The sequence below is a fragment of the Babesia bovis genome, chromosome 2, assembly GCF_000165395.2.
Source record: "Babesia bovis T2Bo chromosome 2, whole genome shotgun sequence".
NCBI lineage: Eukaryota > Apicomplexa > Aconoidasida > Piroplasmida > Babesiidae > Babesia > Babesia bovis.
This window is the reverse complement of record NC_010574.1, coordinates 298,372-318,915: the sequence shown is the minus strand read 5'-3', so window position 1 is coordinate 318,915 and position 20,544 is coordinate 298,372. Positions and strand designations below refer to the sequence as shown.

The 20,544-nt window shown below is 40.9% G+C and overlaps 8 protein-coding genes across 8 annotated transcripts; 5 read left to right on the top strand and 3 right to left on the bottom strand.

Moving 5' to 3' along the window:
* Window positions 1–21: 21 nt before the first annotated feature.
* On the bottom strand, window positions 22–1,010 carry BBOV_II001250 (putative vesicle-associated membrane protein). The gene is made up of 2 exons (XM_001609602.1): window positions 312–1,010; window positions 22–257 (listed from the first exon to the last, which is right to left on the bottom strand). Exons 1-2 carry the CDS (start codon window positions 775–777, stop codon window positions 46–48), a joined length of 678 nt encoding a protein of 225 aa, XP_001609652.1. The 5' UTR covers window positions 778–1,010; the 3' UTR covers window positions 22–45.
* Window positions 1,011–1,357: 347 nt separating this feature from the next.
* On the bottom strand, window positions 1,358–3,467 carry BBOV_II001240 (Conserved region of Rad21 / Rec8 like family protein). The gene is made up of 3 exons (XM_051767245.1): window positions 3,092–3,467; window positions 2,681–3,052; window positions 1,358–2,646 (listed from the first exon to the last, which is right to left on the bottom strand). Exons 1-3 carry the CDS (start codon window positions 3,385–3,387, stop codon window positions 1,428–1,430), a joined length of 1,887 nt encoding a protein of 628 aa, XP_051623109.1. The 5' UTR covers window positions 3,388–3,467; the 3' UTR covers window positions 1,358–1,427.
* A 201-nt stretch (window positions 3,468–3,668) lies between these two features.
* BBOV_II001230 (polynucleotide 5'-hydroxyl-kinase family protein) lies at window positions 3,669–6,281 on the bottom strand. The gene is made up of 9 exons (XM_051767872.1): window positions 6,154–6,281; window positions 6,000–6,118; window positions 5,628–5,964; window positions 5,477–5,592; window positions 4,379–5,441; window positions 4,113–4,250; window positions 4,009–4,076; window positions 3,849–3,972; window positions 3,669–3,813 (listed from the first exon to the last, which is right to left on the bottom strand). Exons 1-9 carry the CDS (start codon window positions 6,238–6,240, stop codon window positions 3,697–3,699), a joined length of 2,169 nt encoding a protein of 722 aa, XP_051623108.1. The 5' UTR covers window positions 6,241–6,281; the 3' UTR covers window positions 3,669–3,696.
* Window positions 6,282–6,360: 79 nt separating this feature from the next.
* On the top strand, window positions 6,361–7,476 carry BBOV_II001220 (putative triosephosphate isomerase protein). Its single transcript, XM_001609599.1, has 3 exons — window positions 6,361–6,549; window positions 6,587–7,035; window positions 7,073–7,476. Exons 1-3 carry the CDS (start codon window positions 6,432–6,434, stop codon window positions 7,265–7,267), a joined length of 762 nt encoding a protein of 253 aa, XP_001609649.1. The 5' UTR covers window positions 6,361–6,431; the 3' UTR covers window positions 7,268–7,476.
* A 140-nt stretch (window positions 7,477–7,616) lies between these two features.
* BBOV_II001210 (RNA recognition motif domain containing protein) lies at window positions 7,617–9,040 on the top strand. The gene has a single exon (XM_001609598.2). It carries the CDS (start codon window positions 7,643–7,645, stop codon window positions 9,011–9,013), a length of 1,371 nt encoding a protein of 456 aa, XP_001609648.1. The 5' UTR covers window positions 7,617–7,642; the 3' UTR covers window positions 9,014–9,040.
* Window positions 9,041–9,674: 634 nt separating this feature from the next.
* BBOV_II001200 (6-cysteine (H)) lies at window positions 9,675–12,688 on the top strand. Its single transcript, XM_001609597.2, has one exon. The coding sequence runs from the start codon at window positions 9,725–9,727 to the stop codon at window positions 12,632–12,634; it is 2,910 nt and encodes a 969-aa protein (XP_001609647.2). The 5' UTR covers window positions 9,675–9,724; the 3' UTR covers window positions 12,635–12,688.
* Window positions 12,689–13,440: 752 nt separating this feature from the next.
* On the top strand, window positions 13,441–16,477 carry BBOV_II001190 (6-cysteine (G)). Its single transcript, XM_001609596.2, has one exon. The coding sequence runs from the start codon at window positions 13,473–13,475 to the stop codon at window positions 16,443–16,445; it is 2,973 nt and encodes a 990-aa protein (XP_001609646.1). The 5' UTR covers window positions 13,441–13,472; the 3' UTR covers window positions 16,446–16,477.
* Window positions 16,478–17,329: 852 nt separating this feature from the next.
* Window positions 17,330–20,333, top strand: BBOV_II001185 (6-cysteine (F)). Its single transcript, XM_051767560.1, has one exon. The coding sequence runs from the start codon at window positions 17,350–17,352 to the stop codon at window positions 20,281–20,283; it is 2,934 nt and encodes a 977-aa protein (XP_051623833.1). The 5' UTR covers window positions 17,330–17,349; the 3' UTR covers window positions 20,284–20,333.
* Window positions 20,334–20,544: the final 211 nt, after the last annotated feature.

Genomic DNA, 20,544 nt, shown 5'->3' with positions numbered 1-20,544 from the left:
ACAATGAAAATACTAGCAGGAAATAAGACTACAATATTTATCTTATTAGATGTGTCCCATGTATTTGGCCACTACAGCCATGAAAATGATAATAATTGGGATGTACCAGAACTCAATTGAGAGTTTGGATCCTACACTATCGGCTTGACCTAGGTTAAGTCTTTGTCTTAATTGCTCGTTTTCCCTTATAATCTGTGCCTTTAGCTTTTCCACAGAAAGACAGTACTGTACAAGTTCGTCATACTTCTGGCGAAGTTCTGAAAATGGATATTAGAAGGGTTAACGTAGGGGTAATATGAAATACAACATACCTGGTAGGTCAACATTTGCGCTCTGAGGTGTAAATAAACGAGCGGCTATACGAGGCGGAATTCCATGTGGAGAGTTACCAGATTGAATGTTAAGCCCCGGATCTTTGACCAGGGACACACTCAAACGGTGTTCACCAACTTGGGACTTGTCAACACTTGACCACAAATCCTTAGGTACAGGTTCCTCGCTAGCGTAATTTACTGACTGCACGAGGAAACGATCGTTTACAGCTCTAGGCGCCTCGGTAAGAGGCTGAAGGATGATTTGTACAGATTGGTGTTCTCCAGCCTTGATGACACCTGTGCTTGGTCTCACTAGGTAGCCCTTGGGAGCAGTGGTCTTGATTTTGAACGCCACGCTTTCATCACTGATGTTTTCAAGCTTGAGGTTGGCGTTGAGCGGGGTGTAAAGGACGAGAGGGAACTCAATCACCTCCTCGGGTGTGATGCGTAGCAATTGTACCATTTTGGTCTAGAAGATAGTACAGTAGATAATGTTCACGTCTATAAACCAAATATACTTTTGCCCGATACCATTAAAAACTATTTTGGGCTTCGGGGACACGTATTTCGACCGTAATTTCACGGTCGCGTCAAGCGGCCGTGGTTGCTAGCGACAGGTCCGCGTGAGGCAAGATAGCTTGCTTCTGCCTCTAAGTACAAGATTTGTAGTTGTCTACGATGTTAAGCCCCTTGACAGCCTTGCCAACAGGATTCAATATTTTGGCTGGGGTCTCGGCAACCCCATCTTACACATTCCTTCTACTTTCCCCGCTTAAATGTACAATCTGGCAATGATTCTCACAAGGACACAGCAGTTTGGCATTGCAACATAACAACCATGTGCAACCAAGGCATGCTTATATACATCTGTCTCATTTATTGCCCTATGGCATACCGAATCCAGTGTGTGCTACCCCTGTCTGACGATTAGAAACACTTTAAGGCACACATATGGTTGATATAAGTGCTATTGCTCAGATTCCAGGCGCCTGTGTGTTGATATCATGAGGTATTACACGGTATGAATGGGCATATATGTGATGTATAAATTAGACACGGAATGTAGTCATTAAAGCCACTTCCTAGACATGATAGGTTTATATGCATATGAGCTCATGCTTTTGCATCCTTCGGATGTGGTATGGGTTCCCAGAACCGGCGGGATGGAGCGACAGTAATCTGCGCGCCTGGGTAACACTGTTGCGAAAGGCTGATGTAATCGGCGTTCGCCAGACACAATGTGCGATAGAATAGCTGGCACGCCTGCTCCTTGGACTTGTCCCGTACAACCTCTGAAAATTCAATCTGATGGCTGCCATCCTGAATCTCACGTACGCATTTGCGATAGCACTCGAGAACACCAACAGTGCTCAATGGGTCTGTTCCGAACATTGACTCCAGTTTCTTGGTGTCTTTTGGTTTCCTTGTTGCACGACTCAACCACTTTTCATCATGCTTTTTTGTAGGCAACTCACCCTTCTGTTTCTTCGGTGCTTCAGTATCCTTGTTACCGGCAGCAGTTTTAGCCGGTACTGAATCTTCGATGCTAAGTGTGTTGCCGATTATAGACTGTACCAGGGAGTCCACGGCGTTATTGAACCATTCTGTCTTGTCACATAAAGGTGGTAATTGTGGCGATGTTGTATACGCATCCAGTGTGGGTTGATCCTGACGTATCTTGATTTTATGTGTACTTTTCTGCTTCTTGGCAACTACCTTACTGTCGTATTTGGTCACATTACGCGACTTGACCAAGTGGACGGCCTTGCCGTCAGATTCGGTATATTCCAAACGTAGACGGCGAGTCCTAGGTTGAGCTGATATTGCCCCGTCGTTGGAAGGATCTTGGCTGGTCACACCATCCTCCATCTCTTTGAGTGCATCGTTGTATATATCCCAATCAAGATCATACTTTTCAAATTCCGGGGTTGAAATCATAACACTATCGGACTGCAGGCTGCGATCTGTGCTTGCGATAGTAGTTGCCACGTCTGAAAACTCTTGACTTATCCTAGTTTGTGGAGTGAAAGCATAACCGTTTAACATAAATGGTGAGCTTAGCGATTCCAAATCCATAAATGTGTCAGGGTTAATTGTTTCTCTGTTTTGACGTATGTCTTCCAGGGATATGGGTTGCCTATCAACCATGCCATGCTCAAAGTTGTGGTAACTTATACCCTTCTCATGCCTTAAGCCACTAGCTGAATAGAATGCTAAATCAGTGCCCACTCCCATGCCAATACCAAAATTCATAAGCTGTAGAACTTCAATCTGTTCCATGGGAATGTACCCCTGATCAGCATACGTTGGTTTGTCTGGAGTATCACTGTTCCTGAATTTTGTTGTACCAATGCAAATGGACTTACGATATATCGGTGTTGCTTCCATTTCTTCTTTCATTATCAGCGTCAAAGTAATCCTCAATGGCGAGCATCTTCTTCTTGGTTTTCGTTCCCTTTACACTGTTACGCCTGCGTTTAGGTCCTTCGTATTCATCGTCCATATTTTCGTAATTCTTACGAGGTTTAGTCCGGTTGCGTACCGTTGGATTCATTTTAGGGGCCATTATTTTACGACTTAAACTAGTAGATCCCTCATAGAGCGACTGCAGCTTGTGTAGAATGATGAGGCATAAACCCTTTATGTGGTAACCAACAGTAAGAAACGGCCGCTCATCAACTTGTGCAGCCTTCAACAGTGCTATACATAGGCGCTCAATATCAGTTGAATCTATGGTTCTACAAAGTGCTATACAGTATGCAACAGGCGACACTAACCCTTTGTTCAACCTTCTAGGTTTGAATACCGCCATCCACAGAGGGGCAAATAATTCACTAGACAGCCCATTCGGTACTACACAGTGTATCAATGGCGTCTTACGCACTTCCAGTGTTTCTTGTATATGAGTCTCCTGCCTGTCGAGGTCATGATCTACTGACCTGTGTACAACAGGGGGGTCACTGTGGTCTTTCATGAACACCAAGGGGGATTGCGATGATAGGCTGACATTATCGGCATAATCAGCTTCATATTCCATAGGGGAATCGTCCATACGAGGCGTTATGGATTCCATTGTGTAACTATCCTCGTTATTCCAGGAAACAGCAGCAATTACGTAGACAACAGAATCGCATTCCACGCGAAAACAGCAGAATATTTATTAATATTCAACACATATTGCTGGATAATTGTTTGTATTACTATTCGATGATTAATTAAACAACGTCGTGCGGTACCCGTCAACACCTTGTCACGGGGAAAATGTAACGTAGATCGCCATAAACGTTATAATGTTTTGTGCATTAATTACTAGACGTGTCTATGTGTTTTGGCAATATATCCCTGAGTAGTTATAGATGACGCGACACACGGTCTATGTAAGTCAAGTTTGGGGATCTGGTCTATAGCGTTTGATATTCTTTCTCGAATTCCCAGAGGCCGTACCAGCACCAGGAGTGTTTATCATGTGCAGCAGACTGTTCCTCCGGAAGGGGACAAACTGTTGAATATATATCTTGCCTACTAACAACGTACCTGGGAAGTGGATACGTCCCGTTGCCTCCAGCAGGTATCATCTTTATTACAACTGTTCTCAGTACACCCGAACTTGGACTGAGGGCACGCTTTAGTTGGTGTGATGTCTAGGCCCACAGCTTGGCTGTAACATTATGTCTATTCATATGATTAACATTACCATATAACTATAATGTTGGCATCAGAAAACTCTGATGGCGAATTCTCCTGAGAATGTGATATTAGCATCTGTAGACATCATTACCCCCAAAGCAGACTACCTACCGTCATATTTTCTGCGTTGAAGTAGTGTACATATACATAGCAGATGAATTCCCAATCCCCGGAAATATAGTTTGTCAGCATATGGTCACACTTTCCACGACATAATGCTACCATACTTCCGGCAATAAATGGGCAAACCTATACAAATGTCAAAATCCACTATTTAATAAATTAGCGTTTACCTAATCTAGGTAGCACACCAACATACACAATTCGCAGATAAGGATTGATACACAGGGGTTTATTTAACATGTAATATAACTTACCTCATCGATGTCACCCGTGGGTAAGTTGATTTGGAGTACAAAGGAGCTGTTTTCAACATCCATTATATATTGCCTTGGTAATTTAAATAGCTTGGGAAAATGTATATATCTCCTGAATGTAACTGTTCTGATGCCGCCAAAGAATTCATCCATTTGTAGCTGTGGAAAGTGCATAGCGTCACCATAGGCGCTATTTAATAAGGCACAGGCTCTTAACCAACGCAAATCATTCGGGGTTGGTATTTCTGATTCGTTCTGATGTACCTTCTTGAATCGGTTCCAAGTGGACATGTTACAGCATGGCTCCTCTCTAGAGTGTTCCTGTAGCGATAACGCCGATTTAGTAGCAAGTTTCGAGGCCTGTGAGTGCGATAGGGCGTCTATTATCATCGATTCGTCCTTATACCACGGAAGTGATGCTCCGCATTCCTCCACTATTGATTTGTAGACCAGCGCCTCCGGCGAGACATCTGTAGCATGCCCTGGCGCGTCAACAGTGACCTCTAGGTTGGATTTTATAACATTTTCCAAATCAGCATGATTGTATATATGCTGCGCAACGCTGTCATTCAAGTGTTTGGAATGCAGCCTCAGCATGATAGTGGTTTTAGTTATTGCTGCAATAGCCTCAAGGACCTTGGCACCCATGCCAGATATCCATCCAAATGTGTTTACCAATAAAGGCACAGTCCTATCGTCACCCACGGCGCCCGAATATATCTCGAAGCAGTGGTAAACGTGCCGGAGCAACATACTGGGTTTTGTTACTTTCACATCACCCAAGAGATAGGATACATCTGGCCGGCTGCCACCAACTAATGCATGTGGCTGCCCGTTTATAGGCTGATCGATGAATTTCAAGCTTATAGTCCCGGGCGCTCCAAATATGGGCTGACCAACATCGGTATCCAAAAGTGCTACCGTTTTAACGAAATTCAAAAGGTAATTAACAATAAAAGCAATTGCAGTAGACTTCCCAGCACTTTTGTCACCATGTAACATTAGCACCGGTGGTCTGTCTCCCTTGGTACAAACTTGCAACAGCGACCTTGCGGCATATATTCTGCAGGTCTATCACCCATGAAACAAATAACTTACAACTGAGGCACGATTATTTTCATTAGTCCTTTATAAGTGAATATAGAGCTTGTTGCGATAGACCCGAATGCACTAGTGTGTTTGATAAAAGAGATCAGCGTGGTCTTCCTTGACGCCTATCCCAAATGTAAACGCTAGTCCCGGACATTACCTTGCGTTCGTTGTCGTAATAATCCACAGCTTCACGATATAAACCGGTTTGGTCTGTAATATAGCCTCCTATTGGGTTTGGGAAACCGAAATGTTTCTCCATAAGTGTCCCATCTTCATTGACTCGAGACCTAGTGGAACAACATCCACCACCGATAAAGTTTTCAGTAACAATACGAAGACATTGGGCACATTCGCGATGTTTCCATTTTGGGCTGCCATGATCCCCTGAACAAAGAGCGACCATTCGCTCCGGAGGAACCCATGGTGGAATAAGAACTTTGGTATAAGATGTCTTCCGGGGCGAGTAAACGTGACCGTTTAACTCCACAGCGCCGCTATTGACCATGTAGTGGAATATAACTCCACTTACCGTAGCACCCTAAAGTGGAATCCTCGATGCAGAGTTAGGCATTCTCCCGGATACAGAGCAATGATATCAGTATAAACCTCTGCAGATACGCTTGTATCTACCACTGCAGGGTCAATACGCTGTCACATGCGGTGTAAATGCTTGGCTAACTTACCCTTTCAAGCGTTTCTTTATCCAAACGGAAGGTCGCTCTCCTCCGTCGCACCTCTGCAGGATTCAAATGGTACATAGTACCCTGCATCCGTGAGTACGGATGTCGTGTGCCCCTAATAGAGGTCTCCCGCGACCATGGGACCCTGGATACGACGTATGTCAGGTGGTGTGTGGCATCAATGATCTTGCAATAGGACAGCTATACTAGATATCACTGAATCATTTTTTGATTATAAAAGGGTCATCTGTATTTTAACATCCTAAATTCAAATATTTAAAATGGCTGCTATTCGTAAGCGCTGGGTCGGTGGAAATTGGAAGTGCAATGGGTCGTTTGAGTTGGTGTCTACATTGGCCAAAGCCTTCGACGCCTTCAAATTCGATGGCAATGCTATGGGTTGGTAGTTATATTTATAGAGCCTAGATACTTACAGATGTGGTATTATTCCCAAGCAATTTGTACATCACCAAGGCCCTGGAATGCTTCGACAAGCAACGCTTCAAAATTGGTGTACAGAATTTCTCCCAGGCTAAATGTGGCGCCTTCACCGGTGAAATTGCAATTCCAATGCTCAATGAATTAGGTCTTGAATGGACTTTGATTGGCCATTCTGAGCGCCGCACCCTGTTTGGCGAAACTGATGCCATTGTGGCGCAGAAGGTCAATACCGCACAGCAAGGAAAACTACGCGCCGCTGTATGCATCGGTGAGAATTTAACTGAGCGTGAGTCTGGTCGCGTGGAGGCGGTATTAACCACTCAATTGGATGCGTTCATGGGAATGGTCACTGATTGGGACATTGTTGTAATTGCTTACGAGCCCGTATGGGCTATTGGAACAGGCAAGGTTGCTACCTGCGAGGAAGTACGCGAGGCTCATCAGGTATGTTTCCATATTTTATCCATACACCGGGACACAGATGATCCGTGACTACATGACCTCAAAGTTAGGCTCTGTAGCGGAGACCATCCGTATTGTCTACGGTGGTTCCGTCAACGAACAGAATTGCCAGGAGTTGCTTCACGTCCCAAATATGGACGGATTCCTCGTGGGAGGTAAATCCATAACTCCCGGTTTCGCGGATATCATGGAGGCCGCTTACAACGTAAAGTAATTCGCTAAGGCCCTTTATCTACCACTCGCCAATCTACAGTGATATGCATTACACCTGGTACCGTCGATACGTAACTAATTGCAAAAGGTCAAGCCTCGTAGTACCGGTTGATGCGTTATCAGTAGCAAAATTCGTTGATAACTGTAGACGGTCTTGTTTTTATTAGCCTTCCTTACACATGTTATATATGCTAATTTATTACGCATTATATTGTATGTCGTGCTGGGTAAAGTTCTGTAATCTATCCAGCGTATGTCATTGTGTCGCGCGATCCCGTGTATGTCGTGGTGGCCCTTTTGTTGGCAATCGGGATTGATTCAGTCAAATGAGTTACCCACTAAACGCATTTTAATTAATAAATACACGGCTGTAGAAATGGTACCGTATACCAAAGATTGCAATGAAATAGGGAATACTGAGTCAAGGTCCCCTATGTCTAATGATGAACCTAGTGACCCAAGGCCAGATGGAACCAGTCCCAGGTCATCAAAAAGGGCACGTATCGCAGTTGATGAGCAAAGCAACATAAACGAAAACAATGATGATAGTGGAAGGCAAAACGAATCGGATGCTATTCAGAGCCACTCTAATGACACTGGCCAACGCCAAGGAGATTCTACTACTATAGATGATGAAGCTGGTGTCCCTATTAATAGCTATGGCACTATGATAAGGGAAAAAATCCAAGCTGGAGAACTTGACCAGAGTATTGTTGACAGTTTACAACTACAGCGCCTAGTCGATGGATGTGCTGTTCCACTAGGTCAAGAGGATGTGGAGGAGGTCGTTGCGATACCTAATGTAGAACAGCGTACACATTTAGAAGAACTCATGTCCCGTCCAGCAAGACAACAAATAAAGGAATTTGAGGGAAACGCATATATACAGGGAAGCGAGGAATATAACATTTGGTATAATAAGTGGTCAGGTGAACGTACTAATACCGTGAATGGCCGACCAAGCCTTATGCCTGCAATGTATAAATGCGACCCAGAACGTGATACAGGTTATACCCGAGGGAGCTCAAAAAACACACTAGATGATTGTGGTACCAAGTATTGTTGCCTGTTTTTCGCTAAAGGGTGCTGTACTCTAGGGTCTAAATGCAACTATTTGCATAGAGTGCCTACCGTGGAAGACGAATTTTTCTTGGATTCGGGGGTCGATATATTTGGCAGAGAAAGACATGCTAAGCACCGTGATGATATGAGTGGAGTTGGTAGCTTCATGACGGATTGCAAGAGTCTTTTTATAGGTGATGTTTATCCGGACAATGCCGAATACAATCCAGTGGATAACCTCAAGCAAGTACTGACAGAAGAATTCGGTAGATTCGGAAGAATTGTTGAGCTTAATTTGGTACCTGCTAAAGGTATCGCATTTGTAACATACGAATCACGTGTAATAGCAGAATTTGCTAAGGTTGCTATGGCAAGCCAGCCGTTGGGGAATTACTCAACGGCACTTAACGTTAAATGGGCCCATGATATGAAAAAGGAAAATAGGAAACGGGGGCATGAAAGAGCTGAATTTGAAGCCCGTGTAAAACAGCATGAAGCGCAGCTAGAAGTTTTCCAAGAGTACTTTTTGAAAAGCAATTTCCACACGTCAGGGCCATCTGCTGCAGAACAAGCTTCTGCACAACGCACCGCTCGTGAGCTAGAATCACAGCGCTTGTCTAAGCTACACAACATCCTGCAGACAGCTGAGGGTTTAAGCGAAGAATGTTATGAAGTTGATGTGTGAAGAAAAAGTATCCACAATGGACAATTAATGAATTATTATTATGCTCTGTGTGTCAACGTAGACATTGCGATACCTTGTTTATCTACGGGTTGTTTATGTGATTCCAGCCCTGTTGGATTCTTAGCCTTATATTAGCAATACCTCTATCGCTAGCTCTTCAAAAGGCATTTGAAAATTCAATCCGTGTGTAATATAGACACGAAAATTCTAACATTTTTTTGCAATGCCTGCTGTTCCCCTCGACAATCGTACGCTGGTTAGTGGTAATAATAGATTTGACAACAAAAATGACATGTAAATACATACTGGAGTTACGCATTTAATCGCTGAAGTCATCTAAACAGGTCATTTTAATACCCATTCGTGCATTTTATGGACTTATGGCAACATATAACTAGGAAGATATCTGAAATAGTTTCAGTTTCTTCTTTAAAGATCGTTGATACTGTATGATATCATTATATTTATGGCAAGCCAACGTTTTGTTGTGTTAGATTAGTGCAAGCGACATACGCTAGTTGAAACCAACAATCTCACTTCAAAAATTGCTATTATATGCCGCCACTTTAACATTAAGCCAATCAGTGCGCAGTTATCAAACATACAATAGAATAGATAAGGAATTGCTTATTCATAAATAAGTTATCTATACGCAATACAGAAGTGAGATAAAGAGGTTAGTAATATCCCAAAATAATTAATCAGGAAACCATGAGACTAATGATTTCCTTTTCTCTAGTTGCAGCACTGCTGGCTGTGAATGTTACGGGTATAGATATCCTCTGTGACTTTAGCAGTGAGGCGCCACTGGAGGAAAACGCTGTGCTTATGTGCGTAGCCCAATCTTCTACTGATAGATCAATATATGCCATATGTCCTTTAAATGTAAATGGAGTACCATATGGTTGGCATCCCATATCCGGGAATTATGAAAATGGAGATGGTGTATATGTTAGCGGAACGAGCCATTTGGAAGAGTCCTCATTATCGAGAATGTTAGTTAGTGAATATAAAAATAAATTATGGCACTTCGAAGTTCATGGTAGCAATGTGATTCTATATATAAATGTGCCAGAAGATGAACATTTTGTGATGAAAGACAATAGGTTGCTTTTCATATGTGCGCCGTCCACTTTTAAGCTAACATCCTCGCTAAATTACCACTTGACTAGAAAAATCGATATAACCAAATCTATACGTATTCCTTGGAGAGATGGGTCTGGTTTAACAGAAGCTTTGAAACCATTTGGTAAAGGAATTGGAATGTTATACCTGCGACGAAGCAATTTTCAACAACCCCTTCAAGGTTGTGGTAGTAGGTCATCTAGTTTATTTTTAGATAAACAGTTGGTCGATGTAGATGCTGATACTGGAGTGCGTTCATGTGAAGTTGACCCAATGTCAAGTACACCTATTGGTTTCCTCTGCGAGGGTCGCATGGAGCCTCCAGAGTGTATGAAATACCTTATCGATACTAACGGGAAAATACGTCCTAACCGAACGGAGCGATGGACTCTGATGAATCGTTCTACATTAGTGGTTGCGCAGCCACTTACTTATTTGGCAACATCATTGTTTGAGGGACATTGTTTGTGCATTGACCCACTAACTGATAGGGTCCTTGCCAAGATTGTGGTCAAGCCTCGGTACGAATATGTTTGCGACATCAATAACATGTTGATGAAGAATCGGGTGCAGCCAATCCATAGCTTTTGGTGTTCCGTTACACTTCACCCTGGCAGTACGTTGACCATTCGCTTTCCTCCTGACCCGAACATTATTCTCAGTGACACCACTAATACTTCTACGCTACAGGCTGTATATCCATATGAAACACAGTTTAAACCTAGTACGTTGGAGCATGTTAGTTTTTTAACCGGTAGAAAGTGGTTTAACAGTCTCCGAATGGTGGATTATAACACCAAGCTTTCTGGCGACGCATTATCGATGGACACTTCTAGTGCGCATAAAGGTGTGATAAAGATCAAGTATCATAGAGATAAACCTTTAGCTATGATAGGGGAATATGAACCTTTGTGTTTTTACTGGCAGTTGTTACCACACCGAAATAACGTATTTGGCAAAATAATAACTCCTATTAAGGTTGCACTTGCTGTGACTCATCCTTATGATATAAAAGGTTGCGACAGCCATCAGACCCCAATATTCGATCCCAGTCTAGTTGCTAAAGATTGCGTATGGAAGAAGTATGAGTACATTAATGGGTTTCTACATAAGTGTGTTCTGGAAAATGCATATGGAGCCATCAAAGCCGGTATATTTTGCAAAGATGGTGAATCACTGATGCCGAATAATTGTTTAGAGAATCTTTATGATTATTCACTCGGCAAAACAACTAGATTACCACAATCTGTTAAGAGTCTAACATACGCTAAGGTCAGCGGTATGAGAATATTACAGCTCAGTTACAACAACACTAGACCGTTGAGTGTGGGTTGTAGCTGTGTAGATTCCCAGGGATATGATAGATCTCAATTAATTCTGCAATCTAACGTTCAGCATATGTTAGTATTGCCTATTATTCCCATTCCTGAGTTGAATGGAGATATGACAATGAAGTTATACAATTTAGGAAAGTTGACTATTAGTGATGCTAGATCGCCTGGTGGTTCACACAACATAGATATCATTGGGCAATATGAAAAAATTGTAGTTGCGCGAGGCACCTCCTACTCATTAGAATGTAGATACAGTTACCAAAACAGTAGTCATTTGCAACAAATCATAGATTCGGAAGAAATACCTGATGAATTAAAAACCTCATGGATACCGAAAAAATCTGAGTCAACATATCTATACAAATATATCACAACGTCGGCAGATAGATTGATAAAAAGAAATTATAAAGATGTAATCACGGGCAGCAGCAAAGTTATAAGCGTAACTCACAAGCAGAGCAATGATTCGCCAGCGCTATTAACATTTAGCTACCGTTCTAGCGGCATATTGATATCTAAAGACCCCAACAATGCGAATTCACTATCTTTCCATTATTTATGTGGCCTCCGACCAGATGTGGGATATGGATTGGTAGATAGGATATCAGAGGTTGACAGGGAGCGGCTAAACATAACTGACCTCCGTTATCCTAGTGGTACATACAAACTGTTAGAGATGGTCGTAGTCACAACTGATCCATATGTCCATGGATGTGGTGTCACATTCACTGGTGAAGAAATATTCAAACCAGATACCGTGCATATCACTGATGCAAATGACGGTTCATCTGGGTGTCAGGTGGACCTCAGTGAACATCGAGAGTGTGGTTTTTACTGCCCGCCTCCCTACGTCATTGACCCTCCATTATGTTTCCAGGAGGTATTAGTAGATGGAGTTGTGACTCAGCTCAGTGACATTAGCGACTCCATGGTATACCACAAGTCAACTCACTTTTCTTTGTTAAGTCTACATCATTCCCACAAGCAATCCAACCAAGAGCCAAAGATGTCTCCTCCTTTGCAATGTCGTTGCCTTTCTATAACCGGTGAAGTTATTTCTACGATCAACATAGTGAACTACTACTCAAATGATTCGTTCAAAAGACCCAAGGGTCTTATGCGAGTCTATCGTCATATACTAGACGAGTTGTTTGGGCAATAACCCAACCATGAAGGTGACCCAATTCGTGCAACAATTGTGACACCTAGTCAAACCTTCTGCATCTAAAATTGGTTATAACTTGATTTCTTATACAAACTGCATTAGTGACCATGTTGGCATCAATATGTTGCCACCATAAGTTAGAGTGATTTGTAAATTCTATTTATTATACCCTATTAACACTTTAGTTTCGATGCATCGATGTACCCAAAGCATAACTAATATACATTGGTATATAATAGATTAAACATGTATGCTAGAGTTCTGTGCAAGTTTGCGTAGTTATTGTCATAGTAGTAACACAACCAAATCAAGGAGATATTTGTCCGTGTAGGTGGATGTTTATTTAGAAAAATCCAGGTATCACGTTGCATAGTGGGCAATTGAATTCTACTGTGGATACATTTTAGCACTGAGCTATGGTTATTGGGATCTGGCTAGCACATGTCCTGTGAAGTACCGTCGAATACTGTTGACTATAGATTCTGTATGTCTATGCGTATGCCCAGGTGATATCGAAAGTAGTTAAAGGATGTAGGAGTGATGGATACCACGAGGTCTGATTTACGAAAATCATCTTTTGCACATTGATACGTAGCTTGTATTCAATTTATATCCCTTTAAGGCACTTTTGTAAATAATGTTGGTTTAATTTTTTTGCCATACTGGTAATTTTTCTCCAAAAAATTTATTTTCAAAATCTTCTTGATACTGTATTTCAAATTAATGATATATTCCAACTTTAAAATCCTTTTTTTGCGTTACTTTCGCTGTTTTGTTGAATCGTTATGCACTACAATATTTTGGTCAAATAAGGCGCGCCAATATAATAATTTTCATGTTCGTTACAATGTCATCTCTTCGTATTTTGAGCTCACAAGCCACTAAGTTGGTGTTATATGTAATAAGTGCTTTAATATCATTGGTGATTAATACTAATGTATGTTCTGCTGATGTGGTACATGATTTTATGGACGATCCTGCCATTACAAACTTTGCAGCTGTTATCTGTGTACTTAACTCGCACAACGATAGGTTTGTGTCCATAAGTTGCCCCGATAGAGTAGGAGATGTGAATTATACATGGCATCCTAGGTCATCAAATGATTCTTACATCGAGCGAAACGCCTATATAAGCAGTCAACATGGCTTGGAAACACGCCCAGTATCAGAGATAATAATTAGCGAGAGCGTTGCACCTATATGGATCTTCGATAGGGGGATAAATTCAACCTCCTTCAATATTTACGTTCAGAGAGATGAGCATTATATAATGACTGAAAACAGGTTGATGTTACTTTGTGGCCCAGTAGATTTAGAACTCACACCTACGTTAGTATCATACTTGACTAATACTGTAGATTTGGATCATTCACATACCATCCGAAGAAACACTTATTCTTCATTAACAAGAGCTTTGGATAAGTATAGTTCAGGGATTGGTGTTGTATATCTACGCCGCAATAGTTTTCATCATCCACTTATGGGTTGTGGTAGTAGAGCATCACCTCTCTTTAGGAATCCGAATGATGTCATTATAGATGAAGCAACAGGGTTACGTACATGTGTGGTCGACCCAATGTCTACATTACCTATAGGATTTCTCTGTGAAGGAGAAATAGAACCACCAGATTGTTTTAGATATTTAATTAGCGACAATAATTACGTACACCATCCACTTGTACATCGGTATATGACCGCTTATAATGATACTTTGCTTATTGTTCAGCCATTTGTTTATCTGGCCTCACCGCTCATAGAAGGTTATTGTGTTTGCAGGGATCGTGTGAATTCCGAAGTTGTCGCTAAACTTATAGTAAAACCCCGTTATGAATATGTTTGCGATATCAATAATATGCTAATGAAAAATCGATTAAAATACATCCGACATTTCTGGTGTTCTTTCGTTCTTCACCCCGGGAGCAATGTTACTATAAAATTCCCAGCTGATTCTGATATTATATTAGATGATGACGGAGACGAACAAATAGAATTGAAAGATGATACACCACCTAATTTATTTTATACAACCTTTAATCCAAGTAGTTTGAGAAAGTTACGTATTCTGGGTAGTAGTAAGTGGAACAACCACGTACTTAAAAGGCATTACAGTGAGAAATTAGCTGGTGATGCACTCACGTTAGATGTATCTAATGCTAGAAAAGGAGTTGTAAAGTTAAGCTATGATATTAACAAACCATTAACAATGATAGGAAGTTACGATTCACTTTGTTTCTATTGGCGTTTGTTGCCTCGTGTCAATTATCCGTTTGAACATATATTTGCCACCATTAGAATTACTTTATCCTTGACCCACCCATATGATGTTGTTGGTTGTGAAACCGGGGAAATGAGAATTTTTGATCCTCAGTCGGCCAGGAGAAGGTGCGTATGGAAATCATATACTGGTATTCGACGTTTTTATCGTCAATGCATCATTCACCACAATTCGGGTGTAATTCGAACGGGCATATATTGCAAACCTGGTGAGATGCTGATGCCACCAAATTGTTCAGAGAGTGCGTTCGATCTCTCTACGGGAGGATCACTGCCTTGGCCACCATCTATCACCAACATGCATATGAGAAAGGTCGATGGTCTCCAAATGTTTAAATTTACAATAAATCCAATTGAAGTATTTAGTTTGAGTTGTAATTGCATCACCGATAGAGGCATCGCAACATCTCAATTGATTTTGGAATCAACCTATCATGAACACAATGTTTTGTTAATTAGACCACTTTTTTCAGCACAGAGAAACGAACGACAGATATATGTTAATAAATCAGACATTATTTATGATCCTTCTCCTTCTGATGACTTTTTAGTAAGTATAAAAGTGAATCATGAAGGCAGATCAATTAGCCCCGGAAATACATATAGTTATGAATGTCGATATGTATATGGGAGCGCATTATCGAGAGAATGGTCTAGCATTTTTGGACAGCGTTATATAGAAGGATCGAATTCATGGCTGCCTAGAAACTTAAGATGGAGCTATTTCGAAAAAATACGCCGCGGATCCACATATCATCTACGCGGAGTCAACTATAACGAATACATTACCGGTGAAAAAAATACACTGGTTGTTAAAATAAAGAAGAATATCGGCGAAGACAACGAAATTCTTGAATTTAACTACCGTTCTAGTGGCATATTGATATCTAAAGACCCCAACAATGCGAATTCACTATCTTTCCATTATCTATGTGGCCTCCGACCAGATGTGGGATATGGATTGGTAGATAGGATATCAGAGGTTGACAGGGAGCGGCTAAACATAACTGACCTCCGTTATCCTAGTGGTACATACAAACTGTTAGAGATGGTCGTAGTCACAACTGATCCATATGTCCATGGATGTGGTGTCACATTCACTGGTGAAGAAATATTCAAACCAGATACCGTGCATATCACTGATGCAAATGACGGTTCATCTGGGTGTCAGGTGGACCTCAGTGAACATCGAGAGTGTGGTTTTTACTGCCCGCCTCCCTACGTCATTGACCCTCCATTATGTTTCCAGGAGGTATTAGTAGATGGAGTTGTGACTCAGCTCAGTGACATTAGCGACTCCATGGTATACCACAAGTCAACTCACTTTTCTTTGTTAAGTCTACATCATTCCCACAAGCAATCCAACCAAGAGCCAAAGATGTCTCCTCCTTTGCAATGTCGTTGCCTTTCTATAACCGGTGAAGTTATTTCTACGATCAACATAGTGAACTACTACTCAAATGATTCGTTCAAAAGACCCAAGGGTCTTATGCGAGTCTATCGTCATATACTAGACGAGTTGTTTGGGCAATAACCCAACCATGAAGGTGACCCAATTCGTGCAACAATTGTGACACCTAGTCAAACCTTCTGCATCTAAAATTGGTTATAACTTGATTTCTTATACAATCTGCATTAGTGACCATGTTGGCATCAATATGTTGCCACCATAAGTTAGAGTGATTTGTAAATTCTATTTATTATACCCTATTAACACTTTAGTTTCGATGCATCGATGTACCCAAAGCATAACTAATATACATTGGTATATAATAGATTAAACATGTATGCTAGAGTTCTGTGCAAGTTTGCGTAGTTATTGTCATAGTAGTAACACAACCAAATCAAGGAGATATTTGTCCGTGTAGGTGGATGTTTATTTAGAAAAATCCAGGTATCACGTTGCATAGTGGGCAATTGAATTCTACTGTGGATACATTTTAGCACTGAGCTATGGTTATTGGGATCTGGCTAGCACATGTCCTGTGAAGTACCGTCGAATACTGTTGACTATAGATTCTGTATGTCTATGCGTATGCCCACTGTGATATCGAAAGTAGTTAAAGGATGTAGGAGTGATGGATACCACGAGGTCTGATTTACGAAAATCATGTTTTGCACATTGGTACGTAGGTTGTATTCAATTTATACCCCTTTAAGGCACTTTGTTGATTAGTGGCCTCAAATATTTGTTTATTCTCTACATTAGACGGTTGATACGATTGTTTTTTCTGGGCAACTTCCACTTTAGTAATTTTCATCGCAACCTACTTAGCTATTTATTCGTCGCTTTTGCAAACCAATTTTCATCTCAAACATTATTATGCGTCAATAAACAGTGTATAAATCTTTTAAGAATATAGATAAGACATATTTATATTTTTCCCATTAGATACTTCTGGATAATATATTTAACCTTTTAACGGACAAATTGTACAATGAGAGGAGCATTATTTTTTCCCTACGTCTTTATTTTGACCCATGTGCTTCCAGCATATGGTGTGATAATGTTGTGCAATTTCGATGAATTCGCATCAATAAATGATCACGCTGCTGTTGTATGTGCTGCTAAAAGTAGCAGAGAAATGACAGTAAGCATAAAGTGTCCAAAGTTAGTAGGAGACGTCGAATACTCATGGCACCCTCATGTGATAAATCCGCATACGTGTAATGTTAAAGCCTATGTGAAGGTAGGCAAAGATCTGGCAGATGTTAATTTATCCGACGTGTTAAAATCGGAGGATAATGAGCCAATATGGCGCTCAGAAGAGCATTTGAATTATCATATTCTTCGCATCACAACGAGATATAATTACCATTATGTAATGGGAGAAGACAAATTGATGTTTTTATGTGCACCTAAAGACTTGGATTTTAATTCGACATTAACTTCATATATACTTAATGATATAGACATTGATAGGTCACATGTAATTGATTGGATGGACAGTGCAACATTATACAACGAATTAAATGAACGAAAGACAGGTTTAGGATTCTTTTTCATGAACCGCGATTACTTTCAACAACCCCTTCAAGGTTGTGGTAGTAGGTCATCTAGTTTATTTTTAGATAAACAGTTGGTCGATGTAGATGCTGATACTGGAGTGCGTTCATGTGAAGTTGACCCAATGTCAAGTACACCTATTGGTTTCCTCTGCGAGGGTCGCATGGAGCCTCCAGAGTGTATGAAATACCTTATCGATACTAACGGGAAAATACGTCCTAACCGAACGGAGCGATGGACTCTGATGAATCGTTCTACATTAGTGGTTGCGCAGCCACTTACTTATTTGGCAACATCATTGTTTGAGGGACATTGTTTGTGCATTGACCCACTAACTGATAGGGTCCTTGCCAAGATTGTGGTCAAGCCTCGGTACGAATATGTTTGCGACATCAATAACATGTTGATGAAGAATCGGGTGCAGCCAATCCATAGCTTTTGGTGTTCCGTTACACTTCACCCTGGCAGTACGTTGACCATTCGCTTTCCTCCTGACCCGAACATTATTCTCAGTGACACCACTAATACTTCTACGCTACAGGCTGTATATCCATATGAAACACAGTTTAAACCTAGTACGTTGGAGCACCTACATTCTTATACTGGTACTACATGGAATAAGAGACTAGAATCTGTGCCTTACCACGATAGAATAGTAGGAGATGCTTTAGAGCTAGATTTATCTATGTCTGATAGAGGATTAATACGTATAATATACATGAGTGGTAAACCCCTAGGAACTATCAAAGATTACGACTCAATATTATTTCACTGGCACTCAGTTCCTTTCAACAAATTGATTGATAGTATGATATCGGCAAGTATTAGTGTGCAACTGGTACCAACTCACATATATGACACGACTGGTTGCGACATAGGCCAACCAAGTGTCTTCAATCCAAGAAACATGGCAAAGTACATAAGGCCCAAGGAGTATATCGGGAATACAGGTTTAATGCATGATTGTGTTGTGAAAAACTTTTTTGGAGTTTTCCATACGGGTATATATTGTGGTTCTGGTAATACTCTCATGCCAAATGGCTGTAAACAAACTGCATATAGTCTTTATTCCAATACTGAAGAGCCAATCCCTTCTAGTGTAGTTCGACTTGATCTGTTACATGTAGAAGGTATGCAGATGTTTAAAATTCTGACAAACACTGAAACAATCTTCAGTATGAGCTGTAACTGTGTTGATCCCCGAGGGTTTGTAATATCCAGACTCATTCTAGAAAATCCATTTTCCGAAACGATAGGTCTGTTCATAAGGCCATATAATGAGTGTCTTAATTATAGAGATCAGCATTTGCCGTATATTGACGGATCTATGGTTTCCTACACAAGAGGTAGTGTCCCTAGCAAAACTATACCTCTACTCGCCCAGCATGAAAAATTCTATTTATATCCAGGTACTAAATACATATTCAAGTGCCAGTATTGTACCCAGGATATGTTCCATAGGGATAATTATGAGTATACAAATCGATCATTAAAACAGCTTGCAACAGCATGGATACCACGAGATGCCAGTACAACTTATTTTAAAACAGAGCCATTTGGACCCAGTATTCGTTTCATTAGTGCTAATTATGAAGATATTATCATGGGAGAGAAAGGGGGCTTAACATTTGAGATTAAAGAAAAATACGGGGCATATCAAGAACATCTAGTGGTCACATATAGCAGGGGTACCATTCTTATATCCAAGGATGAAAGTCAACCTACTAGAGTAACATTTTACTTCATTTGTGGAATCCTGCCCTTCATGAAGCCACTAATCAAAGAAAGAAACAGACTACTGCTCTCACTAGGGTCTACACCCCCTAGTGCAAAGTCATTCCCATATGGCACTTACAAATTACTGGAACTATCGGTAGAGACTACCGATCCATATGTACATGGTTGCGGATTAGGATTTAAAGGTGAAACGCTTTTTAGAGACGACACCATTACATATACGGAACCCACATCAGGTATAAAGAGTTGTGTTATTGACCTTAACGTTAACGATGAAGGTGGTTTTTACTGCCCACCGCCTTACATTATGGAGCCTCCTGAATGCTTTCACGATGTATTTGTCGGCGATGTTGTGACGAAATTGAATAGGATTAGTAGTGATTTGTTCGCATTTCGATCTAGTCACTTTTCACTGATACGACTAGATCGTCTGGCTAACAACGCTAAAGAATCCAGGAAAACCTATCCTGCACTGCGTTGTAGATGTGTGACAATTACAGGAGAATTAGTTTCTTCTATTGTCATTATCAATTACCAGAGCAAAGGTCTTGTTAGCAAGAGATGGGAGCATTTTGACCCTGCTATATTCTTTTCGCAGCCATATGTTTCAAAAGCGACTAATGTATAAGGTTTAGGACTACACACATTTAATGAGCATGCTTATTAACCTATAGTTATACTAACATTCTCGTTTTGCATATTCATACATGCCCCTTGTGATCGAATTATTGCATTGTGTAATGATTTGTGAGCGCTCATATATACACATGCAGCAGTATATACCACGAATAGGGCCATATATAACATAAACGTAGTATAAAGATGCTTCCCTAGGTAGGGAATCCTAAACGCATCTTCTCAGTGTCATGTCATATACAAGATGATGAAG